Source organism: Oncorhynchus gorbuscha, linkage group LG15 (genome assembly GCF_021184085.1).
Source record: "Oncorhynchus gorbuscha isolate QuinsamMale2020 ecotype Even-year linkage group LG15, OgorEven_v1.0, whole genome shotgun sequence".
NCBI lineage: Eukaryota > Metazoa > Chordata > Actinopteri > Salmoniformes > Salmonidae > Oncorhynchus > Oncorhynchus gorbuscha.
In genome coordinates this window covers 30501136-30520599 of record NC_060187.1, presented here as the reverse complement: position 1 = coordinate 30520599, position 19464 = coordinate 30501136, and the positions used below count along the sequence as shown (strand labels likewise).

Below are 19464 nucleotides of genomic sequence, written 5' to 3'. Positions count from 1 at the left end.
GGACACGAGCGCTAACCAAACTGTCGCCAGTGATCTTCAGTGTAATGTTTGGTTTATTACTCTGGACTGGCCCCCACTCTGTTGATGGAATGGGCCTTGTTATCAGCATTTAGACAGCTCTCACTAACGCCTTCTCAATCGATACCCCCTTCATTGTGTTCAAGGGGCTTAGTAGTCGATCAATGCTCAGCTGTGTGACCCCTCTTTCCCCCCCTCCGCCTGCCTGCTCCTAAAACAACCATCACTACACCTCAACACTGCTGCTGCATAGTGCTGCCTGCTGACGGTGGCCTTGGGATGATAGACAGCATTGTTAAGTCAATTCCCTCTTCCCACCCAGCATCTACATTATCTATACAGTATCTCATTCTCCTTCATCATCAACTAGCTCATTCTTCATCATCCTTTATCATCCTCACTCTGCCTACTGTATGTCACAAATCAAAATGTCTTCTTCTTAATTTGATGTTTTTTCCTGCTCCATGATTCGATTTTGTGGCCTGAAGCCTTTCAAAACACAATGTTCACATATCACACCCTCAAAGATGATACCGTTGTTTCCGTTGTAAAAAAGAAAACTGTAAGATATCTATAAGATATGAGCTTGTCTTTCTGTCACTTATTTGAAGTCCAAAGTACTTGTCTTGTGGTAACTTTACCTCAGTCTGTTGAAGGCACTGTGCACAGAACAGATTTCCTGCTTGATGTCAGTTTGAGTACCGGTAACTCGTCACTGCACACTTGAATGAAACAGACACTAATTAGTTTGATGAAGTGAGGGCTTATAAATAACAAGTCCCCTCTCTGTTCTCAGTGTGTCTATTGGGATCAGCTATGTCCTAGCTGGCAGTGAGGCCTACGCCGCTCTTCTACATGTGAGGTAAGTCTGCAGTGACAAAAAACACAAGGGCAGTGACAGACATATATCATAATGGTCAATATATTGTTTCATTATAGTGTGTGAGTAGTTTCCATGTTCTACTGTTTACTCTTTACCCCTTTTGAGGTGTAAGTACTTCTCATTGTCTTTGCCAATTATGACTTCAATAGGCCGGATGAGTGATTAACTGGGGCAAATTAGGGTTCAAATTTTAGGATTAGGGCCATATCAGTAAAGCTAGACCATTTGGCTAACAAGGTCTTCTTTATCTTATTGGCAGTGCAATTGGCAGCCTTCAAACATAACACTTAGCTTGAGTTGTGCTGTCATAACACTAGACTATTTTGAGAATATCGTAATGGCTGTCACTACATCATTTCCCAGGTAAATTGATTGGGAATTTAGCCATTACACTGGGGTTAACACCCATTCTCTTACAATAAGTGAATAACAGAAAGTCAGGACACTCATTTAACATCACCCTACACAGTACAACGTCCCCAATCACTGCCATGGGGAATTGGGATATATATTTTTTTTTAACCAGAGGAAAGAGTGCCTCCTACTGGCCCTCCAACACCACTTCCAGCAGCATTCCAGGGACCGACCAGGACCAACCCTGCTTAGCTTCAGCAGAAAGCCAGCAGAGGGATGCAGGGTGGCATGCTGCTGAAGCTAAGCAGGGTTGGTCCTGGTCGGTCCCTGGAATGCTTCATTCCCCATTAATACATTAAGCGTTATATACTGAGTGTATAAAACATTAGGATATAATATTGAGTTGCACCCCCTTTTGCCCTCAGAACAGCCTATATTTGTCGGGGCATGGACTCTACAAGGTGTCGAAGCGTTCGACAGGGATGCTGGCCCGTGTTGACTTCAATGCTTCCCACACTTGTGTCAAGTTGGCTGGATGTCCTTTGGGTGGTGGACCATTCTTGATACACACAGGAAACTGTTGAGCGTGAAAAACCCAGCAGCTTTGCAGTTCTTGACACAGTCAAACCTGTTCACCCTCTGAATGGTATACATACACACTCCGTGTCTCAATTGTCTCTAGTCTTAAAAATCCTTCTTTAACTTGTCTTCTCCCCTTCATCTACACTGATTGAAGTGGATTTAACAGGTGACATCAATAATGGATCATAGCTTTCACCTGGATTCACCTGGTCAATCTGTCATGGAAAGAGCATGTGTTCCTAATGTTTTGTACACTCAGTGTGTATGTAGCTGCACACCTCAAGCAAATTAGAACACAATGTTTTTTAATAGTAAGTCTTAAGTCTTAATTAAGACTACACCATGATGTTTAAACACGAACATAAAACATTGTGGCTTTTTGTATTTTATTTATATATTTATTGGATTCGGGCAGTAGGTCCTTGTGAATATCGCTCCTCATGTTTCTGTAATTTTGTAAGACTGTTTCTCTTTAAAGTCTTAGTCTTTAGAAAGCTTTGCTTTGAATAATTCATTCCCTTTTATCATTACTCTAAATGTTTTACTTTTAACTCATATTTGAGATTTCTCCAGTAACTACTGTCGTAACTGAAAGGATTACGGCCTCTGTCTGTACGATAAAAATGTATTTTCGCACAACTTGAAACACCACAACTTAGAAATGCACTCATTATATCTTGCCCAAAGGCAGGGTCTCTTTTTCAGTATAAACACCGGTTTTACAAGAAGAACAAAACAGAAATAATACTTTATACAATATCTGAGAAATCTTTTTCATATAGAGAATACATTATTTTTGTTTTTCTCACTACACATATCAAGATTCACATTGTCATATATTCATGAAAAATAAATTGTATTTCTTTAATCTATTCATATGACAACATATAAAATAGGTGCTTCTTTTTCTCCAACATCTTAGAAATGGAATCAAAGGTGCCCTTTCAATAAGTAACTGGTAAAATTCAAGTCAGTATCTGTCAGGTTCCATGTTGAAGTGGCCATCAGTATTCAACACTAGCTCCACACATAAACAGGAAAATTGAATAAGCAGACTCTGGTAGCCTCTCCAAGAACAGCATACGGTATCTTAATTCAATAAAAAAGTGCCACTAATTGCAACCTGGTGCTAGTTTCTGTCATTTCTGCTGGGTCTGTCCTTGAGATAATTGCATATCTCAATCTCTTTTGCCAGTTCTGTTGGGCCTCTGATGGGAAATGGTGATAATGTTTGAGGAAAAGGATAGTTAGTTCTATGTATAGACTTTCAGACACTGTATTCCCAGGTTTGATGAGTTGTTTGTTTGGATGTTTATATTTTTTATTCGAAAATATCTTAACCTGTTATGTGAAAGAGTGTGAGGTAAATCACCAAGGCTATCTAAAATCACCACAGGATTTGATCTCCCAAACTTGCCTTTTACCTCTTAAAAGTTGCTCTGATGTTCCTTTTGCCCTTGAGTTAGGTGGAGCTCGGAGTACAGAGCTTTTTCATTTTAATTAAAGCACTTCCTCTAGCTTTCCTCTGAAAACATACACTAGAGACAAATTCCACAACAAGAAATAATACTCTGTTATCAGGCTGAAAGGATCCATTTATCTACCAAGCAACCAAACCATGAAAGCACTTTAAAGTTCCTCGGATATGAATAATTAATCTGTTTATTTATCTGGGAAAATTATCCCTAAACGCTTTGAGCTGTGTTATTGCTTACTGCTTACTGCTATCTCCTCCTCTCCTCTTGGTGTGGCCTGCTAGAGTATTTCATTTGAAAAGTGCTTTGTGAAGAGGGGCCCTGGGATGGCAGGCTGATGAATCTACACAGACATCTAGCCTCACTTTATTATCATACTAACATATATCCTCCTGCCTCTGTTTAGTCTGAAAGGGCATGGATTTGAATAGCCAAACTGCCCAAGAGTAGTAAGTCAGTAACACTAATGGGGGATGTTACTGTTGTAAAGCTATTCAGAGTTATTCCTGAGAGCTATTTATTGTTTTTCTGTGATGCAAAAATGTATAGTATAGTGATTTAAAAGAGGTGAGTTCATTATCTTCTTATTTAGCTTCCTGCTATATTTCTCATTAGTTAGTAAAAGCCAGCAAAGCCAGCCTTAGATGTTTCTTTTCCAGTGAGCTTGTAGTGAGCAATTCAGTTTCTTTTCCAGTGAGCTTGTAGTGAGCAATTCAGTTTCTTTTCCAGTGAGCTTGTAGTGAGCAATTCAGTTTCTTTTCCAGTGAGCTTGTAGTGAGCAATTCAGTTTCTTTTCCAGTGAGCTTGTAGTGAGCAATTCAGTGATTCAGAGTCCAGGTTTTAAGAATGGTTCTTGTTTCCCTTATGGCTGTATGCCCTATCATGCTACTCTGGTGTGGTGTCAGCTCAAGCGTGCAGAAATAAGGATGTTATAGACAAATCCACACTGTCAATACTCCCATCTGGCCTGTGGATGCTATTATTTCACACTGTCACTCTCCCCACACAGCCTACAGTGTCTTTGGAAAGTATTCAGACCCCTTGATTTTTTTCCACATTTTGTTATGTTATAGCCTTATTCTAAAATTGATTACATTTTTTAAAAATCCTCAGCAATCTACACACAATACCCCATAATGACAAAGCGAAAACTGTTTTTTAGAAGTTTTAGTGGCTCAGCGGTCTAAGGCACTGCATCTCAGTGCTAAAAGCGTCACGACAGATCCTGGTCCGATTCCAGGCTGTATCACAACCGGCCGTGATTGGGAGTCCCATAGGGTGGCGCACAATTGGCCCAGCGTTGTCTGGGTTAGGGCTTGGCTGGGGTGGGCCGTCATTGTAAATAAGAATTTGTTCTTAACCGACTTGCCTTGTTAAATAAAGGTTAAATTAATTAAAAACCTGAAATACCTTATTTACATAAGTATTCAGACCCTTTGCTATGAGACACGAAATGGATGTCAGGTGCATCCTGTTTCCGTTGATCATTCTTGAGATGCTTATACAACTTGATTAAAGTTCATCTGTGGAAAATGCAATTGATTGGACATAATTTGGAAGGGCACACACCTGTCTATATAAGGTCCTACAGTTGACAGTGCATGTCAGAGCAAAAACCAAGCCATGAGGTTGAAGGAATTGTCCGTAGAGTTCCGAGACAGGATCTGGGGAATGGTACCAAAACATTTCTGCAGCATTGAAGGTCCCCAAAAACACAGTGGCCTCCATCATTCTTAAATGGAAGAAATTTGGAACCATCAAGACTCTTCCTAGAGCTAGCCACCCGGCCAAACTGAGCAAGAAGGGCCTTGGTCAGGGAAGTGACCAAGAACCCAATGGTCACTCTGACAGAGCTCCAGAGTTCCTCTGTGAAGATTGGAGAACCTTCCAGAAGGACAACCTTCCAGAAGGACAACCTTCCAGAAGGACAACCATTTCTGCAGCACTCCACCAATCAGGCCTTTATGGCAGGGTGGCCAGACGGCAGCCACTGCTCAGTAAAAGGCACATGATAGCCCGCCTGGTGTTTGCCAAAAGGCACCTCAAGACTCTCAGACCATGAGAAACAAGATTCTTGTTGTCCTGAATGCTAAGCGTCGCATCTGGAGGAAACCTGGCACCTTCCCTACGGTGAAGCATGGTGGTGGCAGCATCATGCTGTGGGAATGTTTTTCAGCGGCATGGACTGGGAAATTAGTCAGGATTGAGGCAAAGAAGAACGGTGCAAGTACAGATAAATCCTTGATGAAAACCTGCTCCAGAGGGCTCAGGACCTCAGACTGGGGCAAAGTTTCACATTCCAACAGGACAACGACCCTAAGCACACAGCTAAGAAAACGGAGGAGTGGTTTCAGGACAAGTCTCTGAATGTCCTTGAGTGGCCCAGCCAGAGCGCGGACTTGAACTCGATCAAACATCTCTGGAGAGACCTGAAAATAGCTGTAAAGCAACGCTCCACATCCAAACTGACAGAGCTTGAGAGGATCTGCAGAGAAGAATGGGAGAAACTCTCCAAATACAGGTGTTTTTTAAAATTGTTTTTATTTCACCTTTATTTAACCAGGTAGGCTAGTTGAGAACAAGCTCTCATTTGCAACTGCGACCTGGCCAAGATAAAGCATAGCAGTGTGAACAGACAACACAGAGTTACATGGAGTAAACAATTAACAAGTCAATAACACAGTAGAAAAAAAGAGAGTCTATATACATTGTGTGCAAAAGGCATGAGGAGGTAGGCGAATAATTACAATTTTGCAGATTAACACTGGAGTGATAAATGATCAGATGGTCATGTACAGGTAGAGATATTGGTGTGCAAAAGAGCAGAAAAGTAAATAAATATAAATAGTATGGGGATGAGGTAGGTACAATTGGGTGGGCTATTTACCGATAGACTATGTACAGCTGCAGCGATCGGTTAGCTGCTCACACAGCAGATGTTTGAAGATGTGTGCCAAGCTTGTAGCGTCATACCAACGAAGACTCAAGGCTGTAATCGCTGCCAAAGGTTCTTCAACAAAGTACTGAGTGAAGGGTCTGAATACTTATGTATGTGATTTTTCAGTTTATTTTTTTACATTTGCAAAAATAGCTAAAAAAAACATTTTTGCTTTGTCATTATGGGGTATTATCAAAACAAATCAAATCAATTTGTAGTTGTCACATGTGCCGAATACAACAGGTGTAGTAGACAAAGTATTAACTTAAGGGGGCTGAATAATTTTGCACGTGCAATTTTTCAGTTGTTAAAAAAGTTTGAAATATCCAATAAATGTTGTTCCACTTCATGATTGTGTCCCACTTGTTGTTGATTCTTCACAAAAAAATACAGTTTTATATCTTTATGTTTGAAGCCTGAAATGTGGCAAAAGGTCGCAAAGTTCAAGGGGGCCGAATACTTTCACAAGGCACTGTAAGGTGCTAGCTGGCATTAGACGTATCATATAAAAAACAATCAATCTTAACATAATCACTAGTTAACTACACATGGTTGATGATATTACTAGTTTATCTAGCTTGTCCTGCGTTGCATAAAATCGATGCATGCTTGTTAATTTATCATTGAATCATATTTATCATATTTCGCCAAATGGTTATTTAACAAACGCATTCGCGAAAAAAGCACTGTCATTGCACCAATGTGTACCTAACCATAAACATCAACACCTTTCTTAAAATCAATGCACAAGTATATATTTTTAAACCTGCATATTTAGTTAATATTGCCTGCTAACATGAATTTATTTTAATTTACTAGGGAAATTGTGTCACTTCTCTTGCATTCTGTGCAACAGAGTCAGGCTATATGCAGCAGTTTGGGCCGTCTGGCTCGTTGCAAACTGTGTGAATACCAACTTCGCCATACGGGGGATGACTTAACAAAAGCGCATTTGTGAAAATAGCACAAACGTTGCACAAATGTACCTAACCATAAACATCAATGCCTTTCGTAAAATCAATACACAGAGGTATATTTTTTTAAACCTGTATATTTAGTTAAAAGAAATCCAGGTTAGCAGGCAATATTAAACTAGGGAAATTGTGTCACTTCTCTTGTGTTAATTGCACGCAGAGTCAGGGTATACAGTATGCAACAGTTTTGCCCGCCTGACTTGTTGCGAACTAATTTGCCAGTATTTTACGTAATTATGACATAACATTGAAGGTTGTGCAATGTAACAGGAATATTTAGACTTATGGATGCCACCCGTTAGATAAAATACGTAACGGTTCTGTATTTCACTGAAAGAATAAACTATTTGTTTTCTAAATTATAGTTTCCGGATTTGACCATATTAATGACATAAGGCTCATATTTCTGTGTGTTATTATGTTATAATTAAGTCTATGATTTGATATTTGATAGAGCAGTCTGACTGAGCGGTGGTAGGCAGCAGCAGGCTCGTAAGCATTCATTCAAACAGCACTTTCGTGCGTTTGCTGTTTATGACTTCAAGCCTATCAACTCCCGGGATTAGGCTGGTGTAACCGATGTGAAATGGCTAGCTAGTTAGCGGGGTGCGCGCTAATAGCGTTTCAATCGGTGACGTAACTCGCTCTGAAACCTTGAAGTAGTTGTTCCCCTAACAATGTGTCGAGGTTGACTGTTGTATTCCTGTTGTATTCTATGTATTCCTGTTTCGAGCCCAGGTAGGGGCGAGGAGAGGGACGTAAGCTATAATACTGTTACACTGGAAATACTAAAGTGTCTATCAGAACATCCAATAGTCAAAGGTATATGAAATACAAAATGGTATAGAGAGAAATATTCTTATAATAACTACCTAAAACTTCTTACCTGGGAATATTGAAGACTCATGTTAAAAGGAACCACCAGCTTTCATATGTTCTCATTTTCTGAGCAAGAACTTAAACGTTAGCTTTTTTACATGGCACATATTGCACTTTTACTTTCTTCTCCAACACTTTGTTTTTGCATTATATAAACCAAATTGAACATGTTTCATTATTAATTTGAGGCTAAATTGATTTTATTGATGTATTATATTAAGTTAAAATAAAAGTGTTCATTCAGTATTGTTGTAATTGTCATTATTACAATTATTATTATTATTTATTTTTTTAACCTTTATTTAATTAGGCAAGTCATGTAAGAACAAATTCTTATTTTCAATGGCGGCCTAGGAACAGTGGGTTAACTGCCTGTTCAGGGGCAGAACGACAGATTTGTACCTTGTCAGCTCGGGAATTTGAACTAGTCCATCGCTCTAACCACTAGGCTACCCTGCCAGTCGACCTCTACTACAGACGTGAGTGCCACGGGTCGGTAGTCATTTAAGCAGATTACTTCAGTGTTCTTGGGCACAGGGACTATGGTTGTCTGCTTGAGACATGTTGGTATTACAGACTCAGACAAGGAGAGGTTGAAAATGTCAGTGAAGACACTTGCCAGTTGGTCAGCGTATGCTTGGAGTACACGTTCTGGTAATCTGTCTGGCCCTGCGGCCTTGGGAATGTTGACCTGTTTAAAGGTCTTACTCACATCGGCTGCAGACAGTGTGATCACACAGTCGGCCGGAACAGCTGATGCTCTCATGTATGTTTCAGTGTTACTTGCCTCGAAGTGAGCATAGAGGTTATGTAGATCGTCTGGTAGGCTTGTGTCACTGGGCAGCTCTCTGCTGTGCTTCCCTTTGTAGTCTGTAATAGTTTGCAAGCCCTGCCACATCTGATGAGCGTCGGAGCCATTGTAGTGCGATTCGATCTTAGTCCTGTATTGACACTTTGTTTGATGGTTTGATGGTTCGTCTTAGGGCATAGCAGGATTTCTTATAACCTTGAAAGCGGCTACCTTGAAAGGTCTACCCTTTAGCTCAGTGCGGATATTGCCTGTAATCCATGGCTTCTGGTTGGGGTATGTACAGTGGGGAGAACAAGTATAAAGATCCACTACCGATTTTGCAGGTTTTCCTACATACAAAGCATGTAGAGGTCTGTAATTTTTATCATAGGTACACTTCAACTGTGAGAAACAGAATTTTAAAAAATCCAGAAAATCACATTGCATGATTTTTAAGTAATTAATTTGAATTTTATTGCATGACATAAGTATTTGATATATCATAAAAGCAGAACTTAATGTTTGGTACAGAAACCTTTGTTTGCAATTACAGAGATCATACGTTTCTGTAACGGCATTCGTCTGTTGAAAGAAGAGAGTCGGACCGAAATGCAGCGTGTTGGTTACTCATGACTTTAATGAAATGAATCGCGGTACATGAAATAACTGAATACTAAATACAAAAACAACAGAACGGAACGTGAAACTAATTACAGCCTATCTGGTGACTACAACACAGAGACAGGAACAAACACCCACGAAATACAAAGCGAAACTATGGCTCCCTAAATACGGTTCCCAATCAGAGACAACGAGGATCACCTGACTCTGATTGAGAATCGCCTCAGGCAGCCAAGCCTATACAACACCCCTAATAGCCGCGATCCCAAATACTACAAACCCCAATACGAAAACAACATATAAACCCATGTCACACCCTGGCCTACTCAAACATATAACAAAAACACAAAATACAATGACCAAGGCGTGACAGTTTCCTGTAGTTCTTGACCAGGTTTGCACACACTGCAGCAGGGATTTTGGCCCACTCCTCCATACAGACCTTCTCCAGATCCTTCAGGTTTCGGGACTGTCGCTGGGCAATACGGACTTCCAGCTCCGTCCAAAGATTTTCTATTGGGTTCAGGTCTGGAGACTGGCTAGGCCACTCCAGGACCTTGAGATGCTTCTTATGGAACCACTCCTTAGTTGCCCTGGCTGTGTGTTTAGGGTTGTTGTCATGCTGGAAGACCCAGCCATGACCCATCTTCAATGCTCTTACTGAGGGAAGGAGGTTGTTGGCCAAGATCTCGCGATACATGGCCCCATCCATCCTCCCCTCAATACGGTGCAGTTGTCCTGTCCCCTTTGCAGAAAAGAATCCCCAAAGAATGATGTTTCCACCTCCATGCTTCACGGTTAGGATGGTTTTCTTGGAGTTGTACTCATCCTTCTTCTTCCTCCAAACTCCATGGCGAGTGGAGTTTAGACCAAAAAGCTCTATTTTTGTCTCATCAGACCACATGACCTTCTCCCATTCCTCCTCTGGATTATCCAGATGGTCATTTGCAACCTTCAGACGGGCCTGGACATGCGCTGGCTTGAGCAGGGAGCCTTGCGTGCGCTGCAGGATTTTAATCAATTTTTTTTATTTTTTTATTTTAGCTTTATTTAACCAGGCAAGTCAGTTAAGAACAAATTCTTATTTTCAATAACGGCCTAGGAACAGTGGGTTAACTGCCTGTTCAGGGGCAGAATGACAGATTTGTACCTTGTTGGCTCGGGGGTTTGAATTTGCAACCTTCCGTTACTAATCCAACGCTCTAACCACTAGGCTACCCTGCCGCCCCAATGACGGCGTAGTGTGTTAATAATGGTTTTCTTTGAGACTGTGGTCCCAGCTCTCTTCAGGTCATTGACCAGGTGCTGCCATGTAGTTCTGGGCTGATCCCTCACCTTCCTCATGATCATTGATGCCCCACGAGGTGAGATCTTGCATGGAGCCCCAGACCGAGGGTGATTGACCGTCATCTTGAACTTCTTCCATTGTCTAATAATTGCGCCAACAGTTGTTGCCTTCTCACCAAGCTGCTTGCCTATTGTCCTGCAGCCCATCCCAGCCTTGTGCAGGTCTGCAATTGTATCCCTAATGTCCTTACACAGCCCTCTGGTCTTAGCCATTGTGGAGAGGTTGGAGTCTGTTTGATTGAGTGTGTGGACAGGTGTCCTTTATACAGGTAACGAGTTCAAACAGGTGCAGTGTACCTATGATAAGAATTACAGACCTCTACATGCTTTGTAAGTAGGAAACCCTGCAAAATCGGCAGTGTATCAAATACTTGTTCTCCCCACTGTACGTACAGTCACTGTGGGGAGGACGTCATCAATGCACTTATTGATGAAGCCAGTGACTGATGTAGTGTACTCCTCAATGTCATCGGAGGAATCCCTGAACATATTCAAGTCTGTTCTAGCACAACAGTCCTGTAGCTTAGCATCTGCTTCATCTGACCACTTTTTTATTGACCGAGTCACTGGTGCTTCCTGCTTAAATTTGAGCTTGTAAGCAGGAATCAGGAGGATAGAATTATGGTCCGATTTGCCAAATGGAGGGCGAGGGAGAGCTTTGTACTCTGTGTGTGGAGTACAGGTGATTTTTTTTCCCCCTCTGGTTGCACATTTAACATGCTGGTGGAAATTTGGTAAAACGGATTTCAGTTTCCCTGCATTAAAGTCCCCGGCCACTAGGAGCGCCGCCTCTGAATGAGCGTTTCCTGTTTGCTTATGGTGGTATACAGCTCATTGAGTAAGGTTTTAGTGCTAGCATCGGCCTGTGGTGATATGTAGACAGCTACGAAAAATACAGATGAAAACTCTCTAGCTTATCGAGATACTCTACCACAGGCAAGCAAAACCTTGAGACTTCCGTAGATATCGTGCACCAGCTGTTGTTTACATATATGCATAGGCCCCCATTCAGTGTCTTACCAGAGGCTGCTGTTCTATCCTGCCGATAGAGTGTATAACTCGCAAGCTGTATGTTCTTAATGTCGTCTGTCAGCCATGACTCGATGAAACATAAATATTTATATATATTTTATTTTTTGTACCTTTATTTAACTAGGCAAGTCAGCTAAGAACAAATTCTTATTTTCAATGACAGCCTAGGAACAGTGGGTTAATTGCCTGTTCAGGGGCAGAACGGCAGATTTGTACCTTGTCAGCTCGGGGGTTTTGAACTTGCAGCCTTCCGGTTACTAGTCCAACGCTCTAACCACTAGGCTACGCTGCCGCCCCAAATTACAGTTTTTAATGTCCCGTTGGTAGGACATACGTGCTTTCAGTTCGTCCCATTTTTTTCTTCCAGTGATTGAACATTAGCTAACAGGATGGAAGGCAAAGGCAGGTTAGCTACTCGTTGCCTAATCCTCACAAGGCACTCTGATCTTTTGCCACGAAATCTCCGTTTCCTTCTCCAGCGAATTCCGGGGATCTGTGCCTGGACGGGTGTCTGTAGTACCTCCGTCCCGTCTGACTCATTGAAGAAAAACACTTTGTCTAATCTGAGGTGAGTAATCGCAGAAGCTCTTTTCGGTCATAAGAGATGGTAGCAGCAACACTATGTACAAAACAAGTTACGAACAATGCGAAAAAACAAACAAAATTGCCTGGTTGGTTTAGAGCCGATAAGACGGCAGCCATCCCCTCTGGCGCCATCTTCATATTATGTGTAGATTGATGAGGAAAAAACAACTTAATCAATTTTAGAATAAGGCTGTAACCTAACAAAATGTGAAAAAAGTCAAGGTGTCTGAATATTTTCTGAATGTACTGTATGCTGCCCCCAGCCTCCCAGCAAACCCTCCCCTCTGTACCCACATGCCTATATGCCACATTTGGGAAAACATGCAGACAAATCATGGCCTTCAAGCAAATCTATTTCAAAGAGATGTGTGGGACTTTAGACAAGGGGTTTATTGATTGTCTGTTATAACTGTCGCAGTAGTATTCAGCAGCTCAGCAGTTAACAATGGAAAGAGCTCTTTATGATAATATATTTGGGGAAGAAAATAATGCTGTAAGCAAGAAATCACAAGGAGGATCGATAGATTTCAGAATTCAAAGCATGAAATAGCCTATTCATATCTGGCTGCTAAAAGTTATACATACATTTATAGTACAGGTGTATCAGAAATGTGTATTTTATACCATGCATAACCAAGCATGTATTTAATGTTGACTGAATTCAGCCACTCAACTATACTCTCTGTTAGTGTATCTGAACAACCTCAAAGCAAAGCTCATCACATATTGTCTTTGGCTGAAAAAAACCTCAGTCAGTAACATCAGACAGGCTACAGTCCATTGACTTTGAAGTCATACTGGGATGAGGGGATGGACAAAAGTTGCAATCAAATGCTGTTACAGTACACACTGTACACTGAGAGTACAAAACATTAATATTGAGTTGTACCCGCCATTTTGCCCTCAGAACAGACTAAATTCGTCGGGGTATGGACTCTACAAGGTATGGACTCTGAATGGTACACATACATGTACACAATCTCAATGTCTCAATTGTCTCGAAGCTTAAACATTTCACCAAGATTCACCTGGTCAGTCTATGTCAAGGAAAGTGCATAATGTTTTGAAATCTGTGAATATTATTCAGGTCACATTTTTAACTAGTACATATACTGTATGTACAATAGGCTAAGAATGGGGTTGAAGTCCCTTCCTGTACTCCCTGTTCACTAATGACTGCACGGTCAGGCACGACTCCAACACCATTAAGTTTGCAGATGACACAACAGGGATCACCTGATCACCGACAACGATGAGACAGCCTATAGGGAGGAGGTCAGAGACCTGATCGTGTGGTGCAAGGACAACAACCTCTCCCTCAACGTGATCAAGACAACAGAGATGATTGTGGACTACAGGAAAAGGAGGACCGAGCACGCCCCCATTCTCATCGACAGGGCTGTAGTGGAGCAGGTTGAGAGCTTCAAGTTCCTTGGTGTCCACATCACCAACAAACTAACATGGTCCAAGCACAACAAGACAGTTGTGAAGAGGGCATGACAAAACCTATTCCCCCTCATGCGACTGAAAAGATTTGGCATGGGTGCTCAGATACTCAAAAGGTTTTACAGCTGCACCATCGAGAGCATCCTGATGTTGCGTCACTGCCTAAAATGGCAACTGCTTGGCCTCCGATCGCAAGGCACTACAGAGGGTAGTGCGTATGGCCCAATACATCACTCGGGCCAAGCTTCTTGCCATCCAGGACCTCTATACCAGTCGGTGTCAGAGAAAGGCCCTAAAATTTGTCAAAGACTCTAGCCATCCTAGTCATAGACTGTTCTCTCTGCTACCGCACGGCAAGCGGTACTGGAGCGCCAAGTCTCGGTCCAAGAGGCTTCTAAACAGCTTCTACCCCCAAGCCATATGACGCAGAACATCAATTTTTTTTTAAATGGCTACCCAGAATTTTTGCATTGCCCTCCCCCCTCTACGCCGCTACTCTCTGTTATTATCTATGCATACTCACGTTAATAACTCTTCACTACATGTACATATTACCTCAATTACCTTGATACTGGTGCCCCCGCACATTGACTCTGTACTGGTACCCCCTGTACTGTATATAGCCTCACTATTGTTATTTTACTGCTGCTCTTTAATTATTTGTTACTTTTATCTCTTACTTTTTTAGGTATTTTCTTTAAACTGCATTGTTGGCTAAGGACTTGAAAGTAAGCATTTCACTGCAAGGTCTACACCTGTTCTATTCGGCGCATGTGACAAATACAATTTGATTTGATTGCAGTGCAAGAGCACAAGGACACTTGTCTGGGTGTTCTGTATTGTAGAAGCTGTAGCTCAAAAGGAGCTGGCTCAACCTGTGTGGAGTCAAAGAGCACAAGGACACTTGTCTGGGTGTTCTGTAGCTCCTCAAGTGTAAAAGTGAGCTCCCTAACTTTTTTTTCTTCGTCTGCATGGGAATTTGGCTGTAATTACCTTTATCAGTTTGAAGAGGTAATTTATTTTGTTCCAGTAAATACATAACCTGTGTATTATTCAAAGTAACTATTTCTAGTTGGACTGGGTGCAGCCCATGTGAATCCTTGAGTGGTTTATTAAGAACATGTTATTTGCTTAGGATATCTGCTGGATATTGGCTCAGAGAGCAGACCAGTTATTGGAGAGAAAAACCCCAGTGAATTTCAAGTGATCCCCTTGTAGGCAGTAATCAATAGGTTATTTCAGTCCATCCTAGTGGGATCCACCGTCTCCACCGTCCATTTTGGCCAAACCAAATGATTTGAGTGAGAAATGAGGCCATTGTATGCCACTATGTATGCTAATCATATTTATTAATGGCATTAGTAGTCTTTGACAACAGACGTATACTATAGGCCGAGAGTCCATAGGGAAAACCATTTACTTTGTGTGCATATCAAAATTGCTTGCCTTCCAACAATTTATCTGTAGGCTCTTTTTATGTTATATTTTGATTGTGTGTCATTAATGCTTGTCTGTCTGTCTGTCTGTCTGTCTGTCTGTCTGTCTGTCTGTCTGTCTGTCTGTCTGTCTGTCTGTCTGTCTGTCTGTCTGTCTGTCTGTCTGTCTGTCTGTCTGTCTGTCTGTCTGTCTGTCTGTCTGTCTGTCTGTCTGTCTGTCTGTCTGTCTGTCTGTCTGTCTGTCTGTCTGTCTGTCTGTCTGTCTCTACAGCCATATCTATGTCATTCCTGGGTTTACCTGGACACTCTCTCTTGGAATCCTGCTGGCTCAGACGGTCATTCAGCCAATCACGTCGCTACTGACCCTCCTGAAAGGCATCATGCTGATCATCACAGTAAGTGTATTCCGTTTCAATAAGTCATCCTGGGATTCCGATCTACTGCACAATGTTGCTAATTATGTATATCATAGTTTGCATTCAAAGAGAAACTGGATGTATTTCATTACAGGCATTTTTTAAATCATAGGCTCAATTTCCCAAGATGGCAATGTTGAACGATGCTGTATATGTTACAGTGTTTTATAGTGTAAAGGGGGTTTTGGATTCTGCTCAGTTTGGCCTTCCCATGTTTACGGCTATACCTTAATTATTCTCATGAGGTGACTGCTTCATTAGATTACACAAAGAGTCATAAAGATGAATAGAAGTTCATCCACAGAGATGAAGGCAGGGAGATGACACAGCAGTCATAATGGGATGTAATGATTAAATAATAATGGTTTCTGACATGTGATTTATTAGGCCAAAGAAACTCACAATGTGAGCACACCTCTTTGTTTCAACCCCCGAGGTTGAAGGAATAAAATGCACATTATTTATCTTAATGAAAATACCAGAGCCTGTGAGTGAAGTCTCGTACCCTCAGTAGTTGAATGCAAATACAGAAATGCAATAAAAACTCATATTAAAGTGCCACCTCTGAGAGATTGTGATGGATATTGTTGCAGAAGATTAGATGATTATATTACCTCCACAGGACCTTTGTTTGATGTTGGCAAACTTAATATAATACCTGGAATATTTGATATCAATTAACAGTCACAGTCCTTGATCCTTCTCAGATTTACCCTAGCGGTTAATTTATGGTTTCACTCTCTGCCGGTGCCAGTCGCTGTCTAGTTGATTCTAGAAACATCATCTACTGTAGTGTGAATATATCAATAACACTGTGTTGATACTATGAATAACCACGCTCAGTCATTCATCAAACAGGGGAGTTGTCCTCTTGCCAGCTGACACCTAGGTACTTGACATTAGTTTTCATCCACGTCTCATCAGTGGACAAATCGGCCTCATCACTCACCTTCATTGATGTATTATACTTGTCCGTGGCGTCTGGGCTTATCTGTAATTTGAACGCTTATCATTTGTGTGTGCCAGCTTTATAGGCTGCGGTAGGAGCCGCCCCAGTCTCCAGTTTGGTCACACTGTGAATCGCAGCACATCTTAGCAGCAGCTGGATCCATCCAGAGGCAGGCAGGCAACCCTCTTTCAGGGCCAGGCCCCACACTACATCAGCTAGGACCAAACCCCAACACATACTGGGGGACATATCTGATCTGACACTGTTGAATAAGGCACTACTGAAATGTGTTCCACACCTAAATGGACAACATAATTCAAATGTAATGGGAGGGCTTTTATTTGATTTCCCTGCCAGTAATAGAATAAAACAGTCAATGACCACACATTAACTTTAGTGATAATAGTTGTTTTTTGTTCATAATCCACAGATACTCCTAGATCCTCTCCTATTGGGTCCTTCATCTCTGTTTCCAGTTCTGTAAGGCTGTAAGGGTCAGGAGTAATGTTAAACAGTCTGAGGAAGATGTGTGTCTGGCTGCCAAGCCTGCAATTGAATATGCAAATGAGTTAGATGGCTGCCTGGAACTCATTAAGAGGAGACAGGGACAGGAAGTGTGTTAGCTGCTGGCCTGCTAATTGCCACCAGTCAAGGATTTACTGTTAAGGTTGGCTTGGCCGCCTTTAACTTCTACTGAAATTAATAATCTGATATATAGATCCATTAAAAATGCATATGGTTTCTTACTTGAATTTGGCTTCTGTTTAAATATATTAATAATGCATAGAAAAAGTAAGACAATGGTCTGGCGTGCTAGTTAAAAAACCTATGTGGTCATAATTCAACAATTCTGCCGCTTTAAATAATCATCCATAATGGATTTCCATCTTAGAGGCTGAGAGAATAGCGGCTCTCTCTAGGGTGCATGTAAAGCCACTCTGTCCCTGGTTGGCAGACCTAGATAAGGCTGCTGAAGGCAGGGTTATGAACGTTGAGGTTGATTACCCAGTCAGAATTCAAGGACAGCAATCAAGATTGCCATGTTAAATAAATGACTGTAATGTTATTATGACTGCTGTTTGAGCTGACAGTGCAGTCATTACTGTCCTTTTTACTCTCTGGAGTCGGTCTTCTGTCACATTACATGCTGGGAGTTAGGATGCAAGTGGCATGGTAGATTTTTCACTTCATGCAGATGGCACAGGATCCCACTGTGTGTGTAACACGGGCGGCCATTTGATTTTTTCAGGTCAGTGATTCTCAATGTCAGAAACGGTGTCAAAAGCACTGCTGGAGATGTTCTAGTCCGTCTACTGTTGGCTTAGCCAGAACAATAACAGGATGCCACAAGGTTGTGGTCTCTTAGCTTTGTATAATTATTGTTGAGTTATCTGACACAACAATTACTCAAGGTGTTAGGAAATGGTGCAAACATAGTCCTTAGTGTTATTTCCTATCCTGTGTCCATGTAGTTTCCCTATTGCTACATGCGTAGTAGAATGCCTAGTCTGTACTAACAATTTGAAAATGGTTAGTCTCATTCTGGATCTGTTTTTGATTAACATATTAACTTTACACTACACACACACTCTAAATCTAGGTAGTGAGAAACACTTAGTTTCAAGTTATAGATATTCATTTACACAAAAATTGTGGACACCCCTTCAAATGAATGGATTCGGCTATTTCAGCCACACCCGTTGCTGACAGGTGTATAAAATTGAGCACACAGCCGTGCAATCTAAACAAGTCCTTAAAGTTTTTATAAAACCACCCAAGTTTTTCGTCAGGACAGAATGTATTATTATGGAAAGGAAACGTTTTATTGTCTCTGCCACTGGAAGCCAGAAATGCAACAGAATTTTTGTTGTAGTTGCTGTGGAAGTTGTTGGTAATTGTTCTTATCTGATGGTACTATCTTGTCGACTCCCCTATCTACAGGAAGCTCTGCTAGATGCTTTTGTTGAATAGCTAAGAGCTGGAGTTTATCATCTCCGTCTCTCTCTTTTAATGTCATTATTGGTACCACAATAGACCCAAAAATATAGATTTGTACCTTGTGATGTCTTATTCATTCTGTGTGCAGCTTCACACCCACACTCAGTCACTCACAAACATACAGTGGTAATCTGTAAGGTTGTAACCTCATCATAACAATTCACTGGCAGACTGGTAAATCATTTTGCTTGGCTGTCACTGCTCGTAGGGGACCTGAAATCTCTTGGCCGTGTGGATGGCAGTATTCCTCTAATCAGAGAGAGTTGTTCTCAGTGTGTCTCACAATATCTGCCAAACTCTGATCAAATCTTGTATCTCATAAACAGGTAATCAAAGACGTTTTGCTAAGCATGTAAATGTCAACCTCGCTCTCATCCAAGAAGAGCGCCTTCAGCTATGGCAATTAAGCAAGCTACTGTGAGTTCCAGTCTTTACAATGCGTCCCATCGTTGAAAATGAACATCAGTGGGCAAATTGCCATTTCCTTTTTGTCCATGGTGTTCCCGCGGAATTATTGTTTCAGATATAAACCAGAAAAAGCAACCACTGTAAATGCTTTCTCTACAAAGAGGCAGGTTTGATTAGTTTTAGTTTGCCTGTGCAGTGACTCTGTGCAGTGACTCTCTGCAGTGACCTTGTTCTCTCTATCTCATAGTGACATAGTGCTATTACACCACAACCTTCTGTTCCTATGCTGAACTTCTAGATCTTAACCTCCGCTAGAGTTGTAGCTCCAGGACT

At 41.4% G+C, this 19464-nt stretch overlaps 1 protein-coding gene across 3 annotated transcripts in view; it reads left to right on the top strand.

Annotated features, from left to right (window-relative positions):
• si:ch211-51h4.2 overlaps positions 1–19464 on the top strand; it is a 113880-nt gene that overhangs the window by 38780 nt on the left and 55636 nt on the right. For 2 of the 3 annotated variants that reach the window (XM_046300757.1, XM_046300755.1), the window contains 2 exons: positions 815–880; positions 15632–15755. In XM_046300757.1, the coding sequence (XP_046156713.1) occupies positions 815–880; positions 15632–15755 (190 nt within the window). The remainder of the gene's footprint in view (positions 1–814; positions 881–15631; positions 15756–19464) is intronic. The other variant, XM_046300756.1, reaches the window with a different exon arrangement.